General features: G+C 44.6%; 1 protein-coding gene across 1 annotated transcript in view; it reads right to left on the reverse strand.

The window, feature by feature from the left end:
- Positions 1-18,108, reverse strand: part of mnat1 (MNAT1 component of CDK activating kinase) — a 31,205-nt gene that overhangs the window by 5,245 nt on the left and 7,852 nt on the right. Inside the window, exons 4-7 of the mRNA XM_029460169.1 lie at positions 17,447-17,550; positions 17,115-17,255; positions 15,672-15,803; positions 6,777-6,898 (exon numbers count right to left, since the gene is read on the reverse strand). Coding sequence (XP_029316029.1) covers positions 6,777-6,898; positions 15,672-15,803; positions 17,115-17,255; positions 17,447-17,550 — 499 coding nt within the window. The remainder of the gene's footprint in view (positions 1-6,776; positions 6,899-15,671; positions 15,804-17,114; positions 17,256-17,446; positions 17,551-18,108) is intronic.

The following is an 18,108-nucleotide window of genomic DNA, read 5'->3' on the forward strand; positions in this document are numbered from 1 at the left end:
TGCCCACGATAAAGGCCTATTGTGCCTAAACTTCACTTCCTGGTCCCAGCGTCACCTGTCACTACTCATCCAGGGCACTCATGTGTGTCGACCCGGCACCTCCTCTGTCCGACCTGATGGGGGCAGTAGAGGCCGGCTGACTTCACCTAACCGCAGCAGCCGTGGGGCTTGGAGAGGCATCACACATCCTGCTGGCCACTTGATACAGAGAGCATCTTTCTTTCGTCTCCTGAGCTGCCACTTGATAACTCTGCCCCCTGGAGAGCTTAAAGGAAGGAGGAGGGGGGCAAACCAGACTGGAGAGGGAGGATAATGACATGACATCAGTGTCATCGTTAACCAAATGGGGCTGTAAACAATGGAAGGACATATGCTGTTCAGTGAATGGCTCCTAGCACAAGGCACACCCATACATACACAGTAAAGGAGCCTCGACAGTTAGATGTAACATTCTGGGAATAGAGCACCGATACAGAGAGGAAGAATAGAGTTTTCCCGAGGGGATGAGTCGCCTCCACAGGTATCAGTTACTGAAGCACCTCAAGCACTGAGGAGAGGCAAAGAGGATTTCAATTAGGGAGAAAGATGGGAAAAGCAAAGAAGAAGGAAATCAAAAAGGCAGGGAAAGGCAAAGGCATAGTGGAGAAGAACCTCCTACCATGAGCTGTGCGTGGCATGTCCCTACAGCCAAGCCCCACATGACAGGAATTTGTTTTCTTTCGCCAGCTCTTAAGAGGGGAAAATGAGCACGCTAATCCCCCTGTACATTACCGGGCCCTTTGCCCCAGGGGGTGAAGTGCAGGGGAGAGGCACAGAGTTCAGATCTGTTGGTGTTTGTGTGGAAAAAACACACACAAACTGAGGGTGTGTGCACAAAGCTATGAGCACCATTATGCTCAAAATCAAAGCATGCAACTCTAGAAAGCGTGCAGCGGCTGTGCAAAGCCACTACGCAGATCACGGTGTGTTAAAATAGTCAGGAGACATCACCTCACCCTCGGCTGGGTGTCGACCCTGTCGCCTCTAGGCTACGACACAAATAAACTTGCAGGCAAGAGACGCTGTTATAGTCGGAGTTCCCTTTTTGCTGGTGTCTCCTTCGCTGGCAATGACTTGGTTTGGCCTGGCCTGGTTTCATCTTGGGAGGAGACTGCTGGTCTGTCTGGCATGCAGCCCGCAGAGGGAAAACAATAACACTAAAAGCAGACCTCTTTCAGATGACCAGAATACACACAAGACAAATGTTTCTCCCGCTCTGACATTCTGTAATGCTCACTCCGTTTCCGCCCGCTCTTTGGGTCAGAAATGACTCACCCACAAGTAAAAAGCCTCCAGTCGACTACAGCGCAGGCTTATTTTGACTCATACTTCAAGAGAGGATCAATATTTGCACAGAGCTATGGGATGGGAAACAATAGTGATCTGGCCTCCACCAGCTCTGTCTGTTAATGGTCTGTTTACTGAGGCAGACGGGATAATGGCCTGGGTGGGGGCTGGTGGAGAGTGGACGGTGGCCGCGCTCCACTCTGTTTCTGATCTAGTTAGTAACGAGGAGACTAAGCACCTCCAGTACAAGAAGCTGAGAATCAAAGCAAGGTGGAAGATGAAGCATTGTGTTGACACAGACAGGTTTGCAAGTCAAATAGCGGAGCTTGAACCTCCACTCTTTTATTGTGCCTGCACTCTCTTTTGGTTATGCAAATCTTAAATCTGAGAGCCCCACGGCTGCAGTGAAGCTTTTAGATCGAAGCTATGGAAACACTTAAATGGTCAGAGAAGCACTGCATTGAGGTCTATAGTTACTGGCGATGCTGAATCTAGTAACATAAGACAGGAGCATGGGTGATGAGTGTGTAGTGTGGAAGAAAGGATGATATCAGATATCTGAGAAACCAAGTTCAGCTTTAGGTCTTGGTTATGGTGGCAACCCCAAAGTATTTCAGGGAATACCAAAGCCAAAAAAACAATTTCCCCTATAAATGGTCCTATTTGGCAACACCACAGAATATTTTAATTGGCTGAATGAGAGCAAAATATGTGCCTTGAGACATTATCTAATAGTAGTTAAAGTAGATCAAAGCACGCTGCTCTTGAGGGAGTTCATCTGAGGTCATGCTAACCGGCGCCTCAGTCTCCAGCTCATAACTTAAGCATCAAAGCTGTGTTTGTGTGAGACCGAGTGTGAGAGTGCATGACTATTTGAGGCCAAGAATACGAGACCCGTCTCTCCAAGGTGCCATCACTCTGCTCCCGTCAGTCTCGGCACTCTGACGTCCCGGTGCTGCACCTCAGCTCCCCCGTGGTCAGTGACCTCTGACCCCGCCCCCCGCCCCGGCTTTTCCAGGCCCGTCAGGCCCATCAGATGAATATGCGCCCCGCAGGGATAAGAGAACCTACCCATGGCAGTTTCTAGAAATTCTTCTGGAGAAGCTGTTCTCTATTGAGTGCAAAAGAAGAATATCATGGCTGACTTGCACTTTCATCACAGAGTCAGAGGGGAAAGCAGGGGAAGGAAAGAATGATTTGTATGCAATTTAAACCTCATATACACCAATTTAGTGATGGCAGAAATGGATTCAAGAGTACTCTATGGACCATGTTTAGTGGTCCTGCTGACTCTGTGAGCCAAATCCAGGGTCACTGGTAGTGCTCTTGGCCAGCTCGGCCAGAGCTGGAAAGATGGAGAGCTCAGACCTGGAGTGAGGCCAACCAGGCAGGGAGAGGCTAGCAAAGCCCGCTGCCAGGAACTGAGGGCTGTGATGGCACCACCGACTATTCTGGATACCTCCCTCCCACCAAAGCACTTAACATACAGTATAAGCCAACACACAAACAAACAAACAAACAGATACACACACCATTCACATAAACACGCCGACGCCAAGGGATGCTTGGAAAGCTAAAGAACACAGGCAGGAGGATAGCATCACTCAGAGACCCATTAACCCTTGGCTCCCAACCAGAACAGTGAGCAGGCATCCTTTAAGTACACGTTAAACATAGCCAGTCTATGTTTGTGTGTGCACAAGTGATTTATGTACTTCTGTGTGTCCATGTGTATGTACATACAAAGATGTAGTCACTTTAAATGAAGACCTGGTCGTAGTTTCCAGAGATGAAAAACAATTGGTTGTCCTCTGTGTTTATGAATGAAGGAGATAAAAAACTATCCATCACTATTTAACCCTTCGGCTCGTCACAAGTCTGTTCTGGTGAGAGAAAGTGCTCTGAGGACTACTTCCTCGTGGTAGAGAAGTGTATCCCCAGGAGACCATCTCCAGACTAAACACTCTACTCATTCAGCTGCTCCCCTTCACCCCACCGACAAGAGACGGATGCTTGACAAGCGCTCCCAACAGAAAACCTCACTTTTTCCACCAATTATAGAAAGCAATGCGGAGTGGGGGAGGAGGCAAAACTTCATAATATTATACACACTGGCATTTGGCGAAGCGCATTGAGCAACCTCTGTCAGAAAGAGATGGGCTAATTTCAGGGCGACCTGTGCCAATACAAACAACTGTTCTGGCTAGCTTTCATTGTCAGCACTTGAGGTTTGAGTCAAATATTTCAATGCTCCGCAGCCAATTTTTCTTTCCCCTATTTTTTCCCCCCACATATGATTTGTCCTTGTCCAAGATCCCAGTAAGTCGTTCATCGCCTACGCTGTCAGAGCTTAAAACATTTTTCTTGTAGAGAACAAACTCCGATCCAGATGCTCATCTACACCCACACAAACTAGATACATTTGAACGTAACATTTTCTTTCAGGTCAGCAGCGTGTGTCTACGCAAGCTCATGTACCGGCTCGGGACATTTTTTAACTATAATGCAGGCATGACTTAAGTGATGCTGTGAATTTTGATGTATCCAAGCGCGGCGTGAGGAGGCGGGAGTTAAAACAGTTACTACTTCAGTTTCTGGCTGATGAGTGCTGGGATTCGTATCACAGCCATGTCAACGTAAACATCATGTGTTTCAGTTTGCGTCTCAAACGCAGTATTTACTTCTTCTTTGATTTTGTTTATTAGAGGCTTTTACTGTTCAACATAAAAGCAAGGAGCCATGGCAGGACATTTAGAGTTACAGGCTGTAATGTTGCATTCATAGTCTGCTCATAATTTTCACCGCTCACGCATGGTTCTGGGTATGTGCCAGTCAATGAGATGGACAGCACTATAACCTCACACAGTAGGGGTCCGATCCTCTGTGGCAAATCATACGCACCTATGCACACCGAGGGAGGAGCGTTTGGTTATGTATGCGTGTGTGAAGGGGGGGGAGGGCAGTTGAGGAGGCAGAAGCTGAATGGGCACTTTTGGAGGCCCCCGTTGCCTGAACATGCAGCCTTTACTCTGCTCCAGTATTGAGGCAGCTGTCTTTAATATAAGCGCTCAGCTCAGCCCATATTTATTCAGGTACAGCTGACAGAGAGGGGGAGACAGTGAAAGAGGCGTGGCCCTTCTTTTTCCTGGCAGCCCTTGCAGCACTCCTGCGGTTTTTGGGGGGCAAAGGGACAAGGCGAAAAAGACACAGACACTGAGACAGAGGGAGAAAGAGAGCGGCGTAGAAGAAAAGAGTGAGTTGAAACAAAAAAACACGGCTCCAGTGAGTCCTGTGTTGACTGGACATCCTGTGCAATAGACTAGCCCCAGAGGCCTCGGGGCCACCAGGGAGGGGGTGTGTGAGCTCAACTCTCCAGTCTATCTTGATGGCTGTGTCCAAGAAAAATCACCAGTGGTGCTCCTGTCACTGTGGGACTTTACCAAGACAAACAGGCGTGTTTTAAAATGAGTACCTGCCCCCTCAGAGCCCCTTTCACCTCATCCACGCTCGGGCACATCCACATTTACTCACACATTCAAGCATATTCCCTTCACAGGTCATAGGACCGGAGCTGTAGTCCAACGCTCTACACAGGGGACTCACTTTTCACCCTCTCAACACTGTCTGCATTCTCTTTCCACTGCACACACACTCGTGAATATCTACCACATCACACAACTTCCATTGTGGCCAAAATGCTGGGATTGCAATAACAGGGGTGAGTGTGAGTTTGTATGACACAAAATGTACAGTAGGTTTAAGGGACAGCATGGGTATGCACGTGTATGCACACGCTTCATCGTCTTGTATGTCTGCGCTTGTATGCACGAAACCTCCAACTTTGCTGAATCACAAACACAACACAAATACGCAGAAGAGTCAGCACTATTCCTTGCTTTTACTTAACAGCACATTGCATCTTGGGAGTTGTGGTTTGTCTGAAGGGGTCTGTCTGTGTCGCTGCCTGCGGCCTGCACAAGTGGGACTGATGCGCCTCACTGAACTGAACCTCATTTATCTCTGTTGGAAGAGCCCTTCCTCTCCAGCATCGGTCCTCCTGGACCCCTGAACTGCTGACATTGGGCCCCCCTCCTCTTCCTCCCTCGTCTGAGCTCCAGCATGCGGCAAAAATTGTGAGATGTGTTTCATCTGCATATTGATCAGCCTGGCCAAAAGAAGTCGGACCTCAGCACTTCACTGAATACATAATGTAAATAAGTACCAGTTATTCTGCTTAAACTCTACCGCAATCCTTTAAGGAAAACGTTTCACCTTAAGTAGGTGATTTTCCAGGTAATTAGGTAAATGTGGTTGTGCAAAGAAAAAAAAGTCAATAGCAACTTTTATCTGCAGAATAAAGAAGAATACAACCCTTATCTTAAACATGCTGACAAGGTTTTCAAGGTTATTGTCAGGGTGAAGCAGTGCTGAAAGTCAATGAGCTCGCCTAAAAATAATTAAGAATATGACCCCGTTTTGCTCCTGTCACCCAATAAAAGCAGGCCGCTCTCAGTGTGTGGGCAGGCTTCAGTGCCAGCCAGTTGCAGTGCAGATGGCTGGGCGCTGGGCTGTCTGACGGATAGCTTACATTCGGCAAGGACTGGACCAATGGCGTCTTGGATTGATTGGCCCAAAGGGGCCGTCGGGGAAAGCACTTCCTGTGTGTGTTAATGGACACTCCTACAGAGGCACTGTGGCGGCTTGTGGCAGGGCGACGGTTCTCTCTCTCTCTCTCTCTCTCTCCCTCCCTCTCCCTCTCCCTCTCCCTCTCTCTCTCTCTCTCTCTCTCTCCCTCTCCCTCTCCCTCTCCCTCTCCCTCTCTCTCTCTCCCTCTCTCTCTCTCCTCCTCCCCCTCATTTGCTTTCACTCTCCCAGTTAATCAGAGGAGAGTCAAGTGAGACGAGCCAGGCTTTCCAAGCAGACCGACTCTCTAGCAGCTCGAGATCGAACACCAAGACCTTTACAATACACTACTGTAGCTATGTGGAGAATTAAAAAACTCCACGTTTTAAGTTTAATCAATAAAACGTTTTATTTTTTAATTTTACCTGTCCCATAGTCTTATAATTTCCTACAAAAAAAGAATTGTACATTCATAGTGTGGTCCCTGGAAATAACTTTCAATTTGGTATCAATTACAAGGAAAGTTGAGACAGCATTCAGTTGGTATATTCTTAATTAATTACAATTACTTGGGATTAAATGGAGCCGTTCTTTCAAGGAAATTTCTCTCAACAGTCTCACGTGTGTCTATTTTTCCTAAAGCCAACTTGGCAGCAAAATGACATAGTTCTTTCCAGGAAACTTCCAAAGAATTTATGAGGAAATTATGGACCGTTATTGGTTTTTCTTCAATCATTCAACTTGACAACTGTGCTCATCTAAAGGTGAAATTAAAACTCATAGTTAATGGCTGCGGCAGATGTGCGAGTGTGTAGATAAGTTTGTACCCGAGTCTGCCCAGATGCTCCAGTTCAGGCACTGACGGTCCGTAGGTTTCAACTCGAAGGGGCTTGTAGAGATACAGAACTTCCTCTATCTTGGGAACAGGCTGAAGAGACACCGTCTGGCGCTGAAAAGAAAAAAACAGAAAAACAACATTTAACATAGGACAATAATCTTCATTGTCTCAGTTTGCTGGAAACTATGGCTATAGCACAATCAGGATGACACGAACAGGAAAAAACAATTTGGAAAAGGCTAAATGTCAATCAAACCGCAGTCGCAGCATTAACAACCAACGGTTCTTGACTGACTGGTTTGGCAATAGGAGTTTTGTCTGACAACCTTTTCACTTTCCCCAGGCACTGTTGGTTTGGTGGAGAAGCTTAGCTATGACAATGACTGAGCATGTTTTTAGTGGTCAACACACTGTTGGCAATTCAAGAACTCTTCCTGATGGGAATCTGATTCTGAACAAGAAGAAACAAACATAACATCATGCAGGAGAACTGTGGTGGGGTTGATGAGGAAATGTAAACAGTTCCTGTTAACAGAAAGTTTACTTTGGATCAAAAATGGATATTTCCATGAAACCACCAAAAAACAAACTGATAATGTTGAAGAGAAATGTATTAATTTATTAATCTTAAATGTGGAAGGCTAAGAAGTGCATGTTTGTGGGTTTAGCTGTGATTATTTGATTTTTGCATCGTCTTCCCACGGATTCACCTAAATTAATGTGTGAATCAGAATGTCACTGAAATTAGACAAATCCTCAGGATTGTTTAACTTAAATGTTACACTTCCAGGCCTCCTACAGTTATACAAACCTGCCATGTCAAGCACAGAAAACTATAGTCTGTTTGATGAAAAAAAATCCTGCGATCCATAAGTACTCAAAGTTGAGAATTCAGTCAGGCTACTCCATTTCCTAATGCTCTTGACCAAAGTGATGGAGTGAGAAACATGATACTTCTTAAGGACACTGTAGAATTGTTCGATTTGGGGCTCTGCCATCAAAGGGGAATTTCCACACAGCGTCAGACCACTTTGTTTTCTCCAGCATTAAAGTAATGAGACTTAGAAGACGAGCAAGGCTCATGAAACAAACCTGGAATTAAGAAGATAATGTCTAAACAAACAGTGAATATTTTAGAGACTTGCAAAGGAACTCAGGGACAAAAAAGAGATAAAAAGATAAGAGAGAAAGCAAAGAAAAGAGTAGTGGGGGAGTAAGAACAACAGAACACAGAGGGGAGCTGATGAAAACCAAACTAAACGAGTAACATGTGCCCAGCGGCCTCACACTGCCCGCCCTGCGAGTGCACACACGGGGAAATAAAAGCAACCAAAGCTGAGCTGGAAGTTACAAAAGCACCGAGGGATGAACATTGAGACAGCAATGAATGCAGAGTTTCTGAGCCAAACCCAGCACGGTGGTAATTGTTGTAACCAGGCCAGCGTGTAGGATAGTTAGACAAAACAATAACCACACACACACAGAAAACTTGAACTGTACTCTTAAAATATTGTACAACATTAATATATAGTGTTAAAGCAATCTTCTACACTACAGTGTGTGATTTCCTACATTTCCCAGTAGGGGTTGAGTGACATGTCATGTACTGTTAGACAATGTAAATGTGTCTATTTGTGCACCATTTATAAAGAATTACCTTCTTTTACATATCTCTGTCTGTATTAGCTTATTGTTATTATTATTATTATTATTAGTATTATTATTATTATTATTATTATTATTAACCAAAGTACATTGTTATGTCAGGTATTTAATTCACTATATTAGCTCAACAAAAGACAATACTTTATGGATATTTTATCCATAAATTGTTATTAAGTCGATTTGTCGGAAAAAAGTACTATAAATAAACTAAAATTAGACGTACTGTGATGCAGGATTTTACCCAAAGCATCCAATCCCACTTCCCAGAATGACTTTCAACTATCTGAGCAGAACGAGCCTGAACCTGTTGCATTCAGCTGTGGTTTATACTTGCAGGTGGGGGAGGCAGCAGGGATAGCGACAGTGGTGGGTTTGTTCATTGAAGAAATAGTAAGAGAACATCTACTCAAAACCTTACCTTGTGCTTAATGAAATAAATTGTTATTTTCCATGATTGATTTTTTCCTTCTTTATATATATATATATATATATATATATATATATATATATATATATATATATATATATATATATATATATATATATATATATATATATATATATATATATATATATATATATATATAGTCATCAGTCACATCAAACTCTTGATCCTTGATGGGATACCAACAAGTGACATTTTTCCATGATGGGTCACTAACTGTATCCAAAATTACATCAAATCAAATAATGGAATCAAGAACAGATGGTATTTTAGCCTATCCCACATATGTACATGCCCTGTTTTGAACGACTACTTAAATGCTTCAGAGTTTGATTGTTCGACTTTTCCTTTAAAAACACAAATGCTAGACACAGGCTTCTCTGTTTTTTTCATACAACCTTTAACCCCGAGGTGCCAGGGATCCCCTATCCTGTCCCATCAATTCATCCAACACAGTGGAGCTCCACTACAGACTAATGAAACCCAGACCAACCAACCCAAACCCAGTCACTCTCCCTCACTTTCACACTCCTTCACTCTCTCCATCCATCTTCTTTCAGACTTTCAGCACTGTTTAACTCCCCTGCTGCGCCAATCAAAGACGCACTGGGACGAAGGGGTGGGGTGGGGTGGGGTGTGTGGGGGGAGAAGCAGAAGAAGAAAAAGTTTACAATGTTGGAGCGGTGGGGAAAGAGAGGCAAATTGGGAGTTGCAGATAGGTAAAGGGCAGCAAATCAGATTTTTGAGCGACACACAGAACAGAGCCAACTTCTAGTCTGGAGACATTTCTGTTGCATTCCTCTGCAAGGGCACCTTGAAAACTGGCAGAGACACACCACCACGAACAAACACAGCATAAGACATGCATACACATGAACAGGCTTTGCTCTTCTGGATATTTTTACAAAAAAACTGCAAATGTAAGTATTTGTAGAACTTCTAAGCTTCTTGGATGCAAGACAAGCTGTCTGAGTGTCCATCTAATACGGAGCTGCTCTGTCTCAGACCTCCAATAATTCTGCTGAAGCTTTCACTCATGTACTCATCGTGTCCTATTAAAAGCTTGTGTAAATTGTAGCATATGAATGTTGTTTTCCAAATGCTCCGGTGAAAGAAAGCAACAGAAGGGGAGAGAGAGGTGACCCCCGGCCAGGCCCAGCATATCAGAAATGGCTTAGGGACTAGGGGCCAGTGGAACAACACCACTGAAAGAGCCAACACAAACATCTGCTTTTCACATCACAGAGGCCCACCTTACTACCGATACAACATTATGTGTGCCCTCATGATACTTTCAAGTTTGTGTATAACTGGTATTTAAGACTCTTATAGTACCCTTGTGACACTAAAATGAAACTCTGGAGGTCATCAATCTTAATAAAAACTGCAGGGGAGGATGATTTGAGGAAATCACCATCGTGCCAGAGGGAGTAGTCCAGCTTCTCTTGGTCTTGTGAGTCTCTTTGTGAGCCTCCTACATCCAGATAGAGTTATAGTGATGTGGCAATACCAGCTTCAATTTCTAGTTGTGGAATCGTTTTAAAAGGTCAAGTAAAGCCGTCACTGTTGCCCGTCCTCATGTTGGTGGAGGGGACAGGTGTGCTGGCTTGAAAACTGTTTAGCACTCTATGCCAATTTTTTTGTGGGGGGGGTTTCGGCTTGTGATGTGCCGTTACTCTCTCAACTCTGCTGTATTTCTCAACAGTTCCTTCTGGGAAAGCAACATGGTTAACACATCTGACAGAGTGATATGGCAGACATTCATGTGACTTTTACGGGACTGACGTCTCGTAAAAGTCAAATTACTTTTAAAGTGTGAGAGGTCTGTGTCCCCGAGGCATAGCATCCACTGTACCGAAGTCTACATTAAAAACAAGAGATGGAGTGAAAGAGGTCAGAGGTGCGCCTAGATTTGTGAAAAAAGTATTGACAAGCCAGATTTTTTCAATCTCTTCTTAAAACTCACTTTTATAGATTTTTGTATGCAACATTGTTTCATTTTTGTAGTATTATTTCTACTAGTACTTCAAGGCTTTTACCATTTGTACTTTAACATTTTGTTAAAGATAGAAAGTTATACTCTGTGAAGGAGGAGGTCTTATCCTAGATCTAATATCAAGATTGGCAATCCTGATCAAAAGCTCATTGGTCAACAGCATAAACCATTAAGATTGCTACCAGAAACACGTGCTGCACACACACACACACACACACACACTGCACGATCATCAGCACTCTTCAGGCCCCCCCAACTCTCCTCTGAATTTGCAGCTCAGCAGGACACATCAAGGTCGCATTGAGACTAACCCCTCCATCAGCACCTCCCCACCACATTCACAGACACACACACACACACACACACACACACACACACACACACACACACACACACACACACACACACACACACACACAAAACCATATACAGTATACACTCGTATGTACGTGGTTGGGGGGGCCACAGCAGGCTCCAGCAGAGATCAAGAGGCAGTGAGGCCCTCGTCACTAATGCACAAAGTGATAATGATAACAATGTAAAGGGAAACCGTGTTCTGCATTGTATAGGGGATACAATTAATACACCTAGTTAGGGGCCAGCTTTGTGCCATCCCATCCTCAGCCCTCACTTCCACCTTCTGCCCTGGCACTGCCAGTGCTTCTGTATGGATAAAGAGCTTTGGGCTGCCCACTGGCCCACTGAGCAGCAAGTAGCAAGTGTAAAAGCTGCTGCCCACACAGTGCCTCCCCTCACCTTACAAGTTTAAATATAACTGCATGTTCAGTGGCAGCTGCCCCAGCGCAAAGCCCCTAAAGCTGACAACTCCTTTTTCTGCTAGGCTGGGCTGGGCTAGGACTGGGCAAGGGTTGCTGAGGCCAACCTAACAGGGCCAAGCCGGGGCAGAAGTGTGAATGCCCACATGTGCTAGTGCCAATCAGGGCTGATGGTTCTCTTTACCCCCTGATCTGACCCCCTCTCCCTAAGCCCCTGCAGCTATCAACCTACATGCCAGCAATCCAATAAAAAGGAAAAGGCCAAAAGGGCACGGGGTTATGACCTCTCCCACATAAAATCATTGGTTTGTGAATGTTTTTATGAGTCAATTTCTATAAACAATAACACATTTATATAAACAACAACACCAATTTGTGTCTGGTACTATTTGTCATAAGAGTGTGAATAAGGGAAATGAAAACAACACTAAGGATAGTAAAAGAGTGAGTGGGGGTTGGGGGGAGTACGTAGCGTCAACCTTGCAGGTAAAACAGGTTAGGCCAGTCTGCCAGAGTAAAGTAAAGCACAGCGTGGCCTGCGCTGACGAGTACGTCTGCCGAGCAGAGGTCACTGTAGAGGACAACTTAGCAAGTAAATCGGGCCTGAGCAAACAAGCTCACACCATGAGCGTGTGTGTAAATGTGTGTGTGCACTTGTGTTTTCTATGGTAGTCAAATATCACCGCCTAAGTGTAGAATGGAATAAAGCCAGAGAGAACCCGGGGTTATTTCAGTCAGCTACACATCTATGTTTAGGGATAAACTTTCCACCCACATTTGTTTGACTGTGTGTGCGAGTTGCTCTTTGTTTATGTGTGTGCGCCTTTTGCTTTCATTAGGTGCCCATGCCGGCCTCATCACAGGTATGCCAGCTGCTCTGCCGCCTGTGGAACCTAGGACCTTTCATCTAAGATGGCTCTGAAAGCTGCCCCAAGGTGGAGAGATTCCCCATCGGTCACCACTTTCAGGAATGGGACACTGTAGCAGCTGAGGACAATCCCCAACCTCACACATACACTAACCAGAAAACTCAATAAATTCACTGGCACAAACAAAGCCAACGTGTTTAAATACTATCAAAGACACATTTACTCATACAATGCTTAAATCTAATTTATAGGGTAATAACCCTTTGAGCAGGTGCCAAAGCGTGATGACTCTTGTCATCAGGACTCTTATCATGGTGCTTGGCACTGAGGCTGGTCTTATGTGTCAGACAACAACAAGTAACCTGTTTAAACAGTGAATAGCTGCCTCCCTCCCACACAGAGAGTCTCTTTTGATATCAGCGGACGTCTATTTTAAAAAGACACTTTATTCTTCAAAGGATGTTTACTCAGACTGGGTGAGGGGAGTGTGCGTTCATGTGTGTGTATGCGCCCGCACGAGGGTATGCGTGCGTGTCTTGGTTCAATAGAGTGCCTACAAAGTGAGGGATTAGTGCACGATTCCAGACCATTCCTAAGGCAAGTCCAGGCCCATCCCACCTCACATCACACCTGGACCCAGACTACTTTCCCTCAGGATCGGCTCACTGCCTTTAACCATCCATACACGCAACCAGAATAATCAGGATCTGGGTCCCCCTCACCAACTCCTGGAAAATCACCAAGGAAAAGAGCAGTGCCAAAAAGGCTGAGATGTCCCCTTGCCTGTTCCCAATAAACAACATGACACAACTACATGCAATATTAGATCACTCTTTAAATAAAGACTGGGGAAGCTGAGGAAGAATTGGCATCCTCACGTTCCACGGATTGGACGGCTCAAAGGAGGCAGATATGTCATTCCTGCAGTGACGGCTCACCTTGGCCCGGGGTGAGGCAGCTGGCTGAAGTGCTGTTGGGGCAGGTGGTGGTGGGTGACGGCAAGTTACGGGCACTATGAATATCTGCTTCCATAACTGGGGAACTTGCACATCACCAAAAGCATCCAGATAAAAAAACAAGATGTCCATTCATCACCGTCACAATCTGTTTCTTCTTTGAGTATTTTTATTGTCAGTTCATCTTTCTGTATTATTATTTGTTTAGTGAAAATGGTACAATACTATTTCCAAGTACAGATGGACGGACAAACTGAAAACCTAATACCTCCGGCCCCTGATGTTGCCGAGGCGGGGGCTTAAAAACAGAGAAAATAACCGCAAACTCACGATTGAGAAGCTGTACCAGTGAATGTTTGGCATTGTCGCTAAACTTAAATGGACTACCAATGACAATTGACAATTATCAAATGCATGTTCTGTTGAATGATTAATCAATTAATGACTTAACATTTCAGCAGTAATTGATATTCCTGTCATTGACAAGGAGCACAAATCATGTTAAATGTAAAAAAAAAAAAAAGAAGCACATCATGGAAATGTGACCCAGCTTTAGAAATGTGTTTTTACATTTGCCTCACCTAATTTCTGCTGAAGAAAAACTGAAACCTTGCTTGGAACCAGGGACCACAAGTTAGCAGATAAATGAATTCCAGCAATCTGCGGGAATCCACCGCTCTGTCCTGAAACCCCACCAAGTCAAACAGAAGTCATTCTTATGGACTCTGAAGTGAAGGGAAATCCAAAACCCACACGTTCCCCTGACTCAAGTCTTTCAGTCCAACACAGCAGATGCATGGTGAGAGCTCTGCTACACCAACAGGAGCTCTGGGACGGGAGGATGAAGAGAAATGTGAAGAAAGAAGTGATGAAAAACAGCCACAGGCGAAGCCAAGAGCAACACAATCGTGCTGTTTCTCTCTCCATCAGCAAGTTTAACTTCATGCTGTATATCAAGGGGTGAGAGTCAGAGTACCAAATCCTCCATTTGGACCAATTCAATGCTTTTCCACTGGTGGTGGATAAGCCAGTTGCCTCTTTGGGGTGTAATGAGTAAATTAATGTTTTTGTAAAGTCTGACTTTATTACTGCATCATATTATTTAACCAAGACCTTTCAAAGAGCCACGCCAGTGGAAAACACATTCAAATGGGCAGGATAGGCAAACAGAGATGGGAACAGAGAGAGCCGGGTTGTACCTGAGTACATCTAAACCTAGCTCCGGCTTGAGCCTAAGGTGAGTACTAAGCAGATATTTCTCCCACGCATCACTGAACTGTGGGAAGACAACTATGCCTCATGAGGGTTGCTGGGGAAGGGGGTGATGACACAGCCTTTCTCATCACAGTAAAATGAAAATAAACGACTGAAAACCTGAATGATAGCCAAATGGAAGGTCTCTCCATACACGGTGAGCACAAAGCTGCTAGCTCAGAGCAGCCAGCAGAGCCCACATGCTCTCTGTGGGTCCCAATCGTTCACTCACAGGAATGTGATGACATGACTGAGGGGGTGAGGGCCCTGTTCCCACACGGAAGAAGCACCAGACACGGAGGAACATCTTCTCTTTGAAGGTCTGGACTCTTATCACCACTCTATTGTCAACAAGCACTCCACATGAAGTCTAAATTAGCACTGACCTAAAATCACACCAAGACCTTAACTATTCAGACCCTCCGTCCCACCGGTGGATAGAGTGAGGAATACAACCATGTGACCTTAACCTGCATGGGCTCATTGTAAATATAGTAACCATTTGTTATTTATGGTACGTATAGCTTCTTCAAGCGCTCATGTTTCACTGTGCTCACCCTGCTTTCACCTGAAGCAGCAAAGCCCACTCTGGCAAAAGCATGCAAGGTCGTGTTCAGACCGACATTACCAGTGCGTGATAAAATGTAGCCCCCTCATTCATTCGAATGAGGCCACTCTGTTAATGCAGTGGTGGTACCAGTGCAGAGAGATCCTGCAAACAAAAATCATAACTGGCCAAAACTTTGGCATATTCTTGATAGATTTAGTTTAGATGATTTGAGAGAAGGGATAGTTCAAATCACAAAAGAAAACACATAGTAAAGAAATGCCAGAATTAACCAAAAGACTATTTTTCTGTCACTTTGAATTTCTTTCTATGAACTGGGGTTAAAGAGCTAATAAGTCTGAATTGTTGCACTCACCATATGGATTCCAGTTGAAAATAGATTGGTAGGTTTGACCACCTGTTTCTGCTGCTCTATCTGGGTCTCCAGGTTGGCAGCACGGACCTTGTGTTGGGCAAGCAAGATGGTGGCAGGAAGTTGAGACTGCTCCTGGAAAAACAAATGGGATATTATGAGAATGTTAATACAAACATGTTCTTTCAGGAACTACTCAGCAAAAGCAGCTGACATTTATGTGACACCTTATATGAGACCTTCTCCCTTCGTAACTGTTGCATGTTGAGAGGAGATGAAAACACAAGCAGACCACCACCCCCCCCCCCCCCCCATCAGCATTTCAGGCTACATTACTGTTGCAAGCCATATCAACAAAACTGTGGCAGTGCAGGGGACGCTACTTCAAGTGCACTGCGCCGCCTTCACCTCCATTAAATGCAAGGTCGGACATTTCAATTTCTCCAGTGGAGTGTTGCCAAGCACAGAGGTCTAAGAACACAAGCTTGGACACTTTGTTCACTGAAGACGTAGGACAATTTTTGATGGGGTGGACAGCAACGGTAGGACAGTCTAGAGGTGTCTTAGCATTAAACAATAAAACCAGTGTGTCTTAACACTAATTAGTCCGGGCCTGACTGCTAACATTTAACACTCTCACTTAAGTGAGTTATACTTATGGATAGGTGAATTTACTTGCTTCATTGGATGACGTCACATGCTTCACAAAAAACTTCAGACAAAAATAAGCCTGCAGACAAATAATGTAAAATCAATATTAGCAGTGTTGCGATATACCGGTATTGACAATAATTGTGATATAAAAATGTTGTTCATTATTGTGAATTCTTTTGGCCATGATAATCGTGTGGTAAAGATCTGATATTGCCCTATTTACATTAGATAAGAAGAATGAAGAAGTGTGTTACAAGCTCCGAGCGATTTGTTTTTTTGATTAGTTCACCACTGCTTCAGCAAACAGCAACCAAAAATCTAAATGTTGGTGTATGTGTGTGAGAACAGTAAGCTCTCAGACCGCAGGGATGTACAGATGTCAAAGCTCAGGACAGTTCCCCTAGGGAGGGGAGGGGGGGGGGGGGTCGTAGCTGATCTCATCTGCCTACAGTCAACAGGCCCCGTGCCTTAAACAAACAAACACACAGCTTAGCCTTCTATCTGCGATGGTCCTTCAGCAGGCCGCTCTGCAGAAACAATCACTTCCAAAGCCGGCAGCTCAACACAATGGAGCCAGGAGGCTTTGGAATCACAGAATGAGAACAATGCAGCCTGCAGCACAATGACTGGTAATAATCTCTTAATGATCTCACAGCCATGAACCCTCAGGCAGAGTGTGTGTGTGTGTGTGTGTGTGTGTGTGTGTCAGATATGGAACATCTATCATAATGTGACTGCTTTCGGCTTCACCGGACTCCGAACGCATGTACATGCAACATGTGTGTATCTTACCAGTTCATCCAGCAATGCCTGCTTGTTCTTCCTCTTGGTCTGTAGCTGCCTCTGCTCCTCCTGCAGCAACTCCAGTCTCCGCTGGTCGTTGCCCTGCTGCTCCAGCAACAGTAGCTCCTCTAGATCCTCCTGCTCTCGTGTCTGATGAGAAAAGGGATAGTGCAAAAACTTGTGTCACATCTTTAGACAAAAGGCTGAATTCCCGCCACGCCATATTGCACTTGACCCCTACACTCTAATTTCTTCAAGGTGGGGAGCAGCCAGTATTCATTTCAGCACCTAATTATCCTTATTAATGAAGGTATTAATAAGAGAAAATACTAAGTACATACCAGTTTAACCTTATTCCTCTGGATGAGATCTCTGTTCTCCCTCTGGTACTGCTCCATCCGCAGCTTAGTGTTCTCCACATCAATGTTGTTTGTCAGGTTATACACTGGATGGAGGAGACACAAACCAGCGTTAAGGGAACAGTATACTCCATCAGAAGTGCTCGTCTCTAAGGTCTTTAAAGATGCTCTCGTACATGTGTGACAAGTCCATAGACCCAAGTTTTTGGGGTTGTTCATAGAGATCTGAATCTCTCTCGAGCCGGGGCTCACGCTGTTGCTTCTTCGTCGATTTTAGCAAGATGTCTCTTTCTAAATAATTGGACATTTAGTTCGCCCCAATGCAAAGACGCTGGGGAGTTCATTGGAAACAGATATGCCACTCGGGGCTCGGTTAATAAATAAAAGAAAGTATGGCAACCACAATAACGTCTACTCTACATTGAAATAGGACTTAATGCCAGTAACGGATAACCATGACATACTAGAGTCGCTGTAGATTTGTTTGAGTTGGTTTGGTTTTATGCTTAATTTTTATTAATTGATATACTTTATAATATTTGTTACTAGTATTATTATTTTTTATTCACCCATGGTCTGTTGGCCAGTCTCCCAGGGGGTTGGTATGCAGAAGCTGGAATACTGGATAAAGTGTAAATGTTTGA

The sequence above is a fragment of the Cottoperca gobio genome, chromosome 22 (genome assembly GCF_900634415.1).
Source record: "Cottoperca gobio chromosome 22, fCotGob3.1, whole genome shotgun sequence".
Taxonomy (NCBI): domain Eukaryota; kingdom Metazoa; phylum Chordata; class Actinopteri; order Perciformes; family Bovichtidae; genus Cottoperca; species Cottoperca gobio.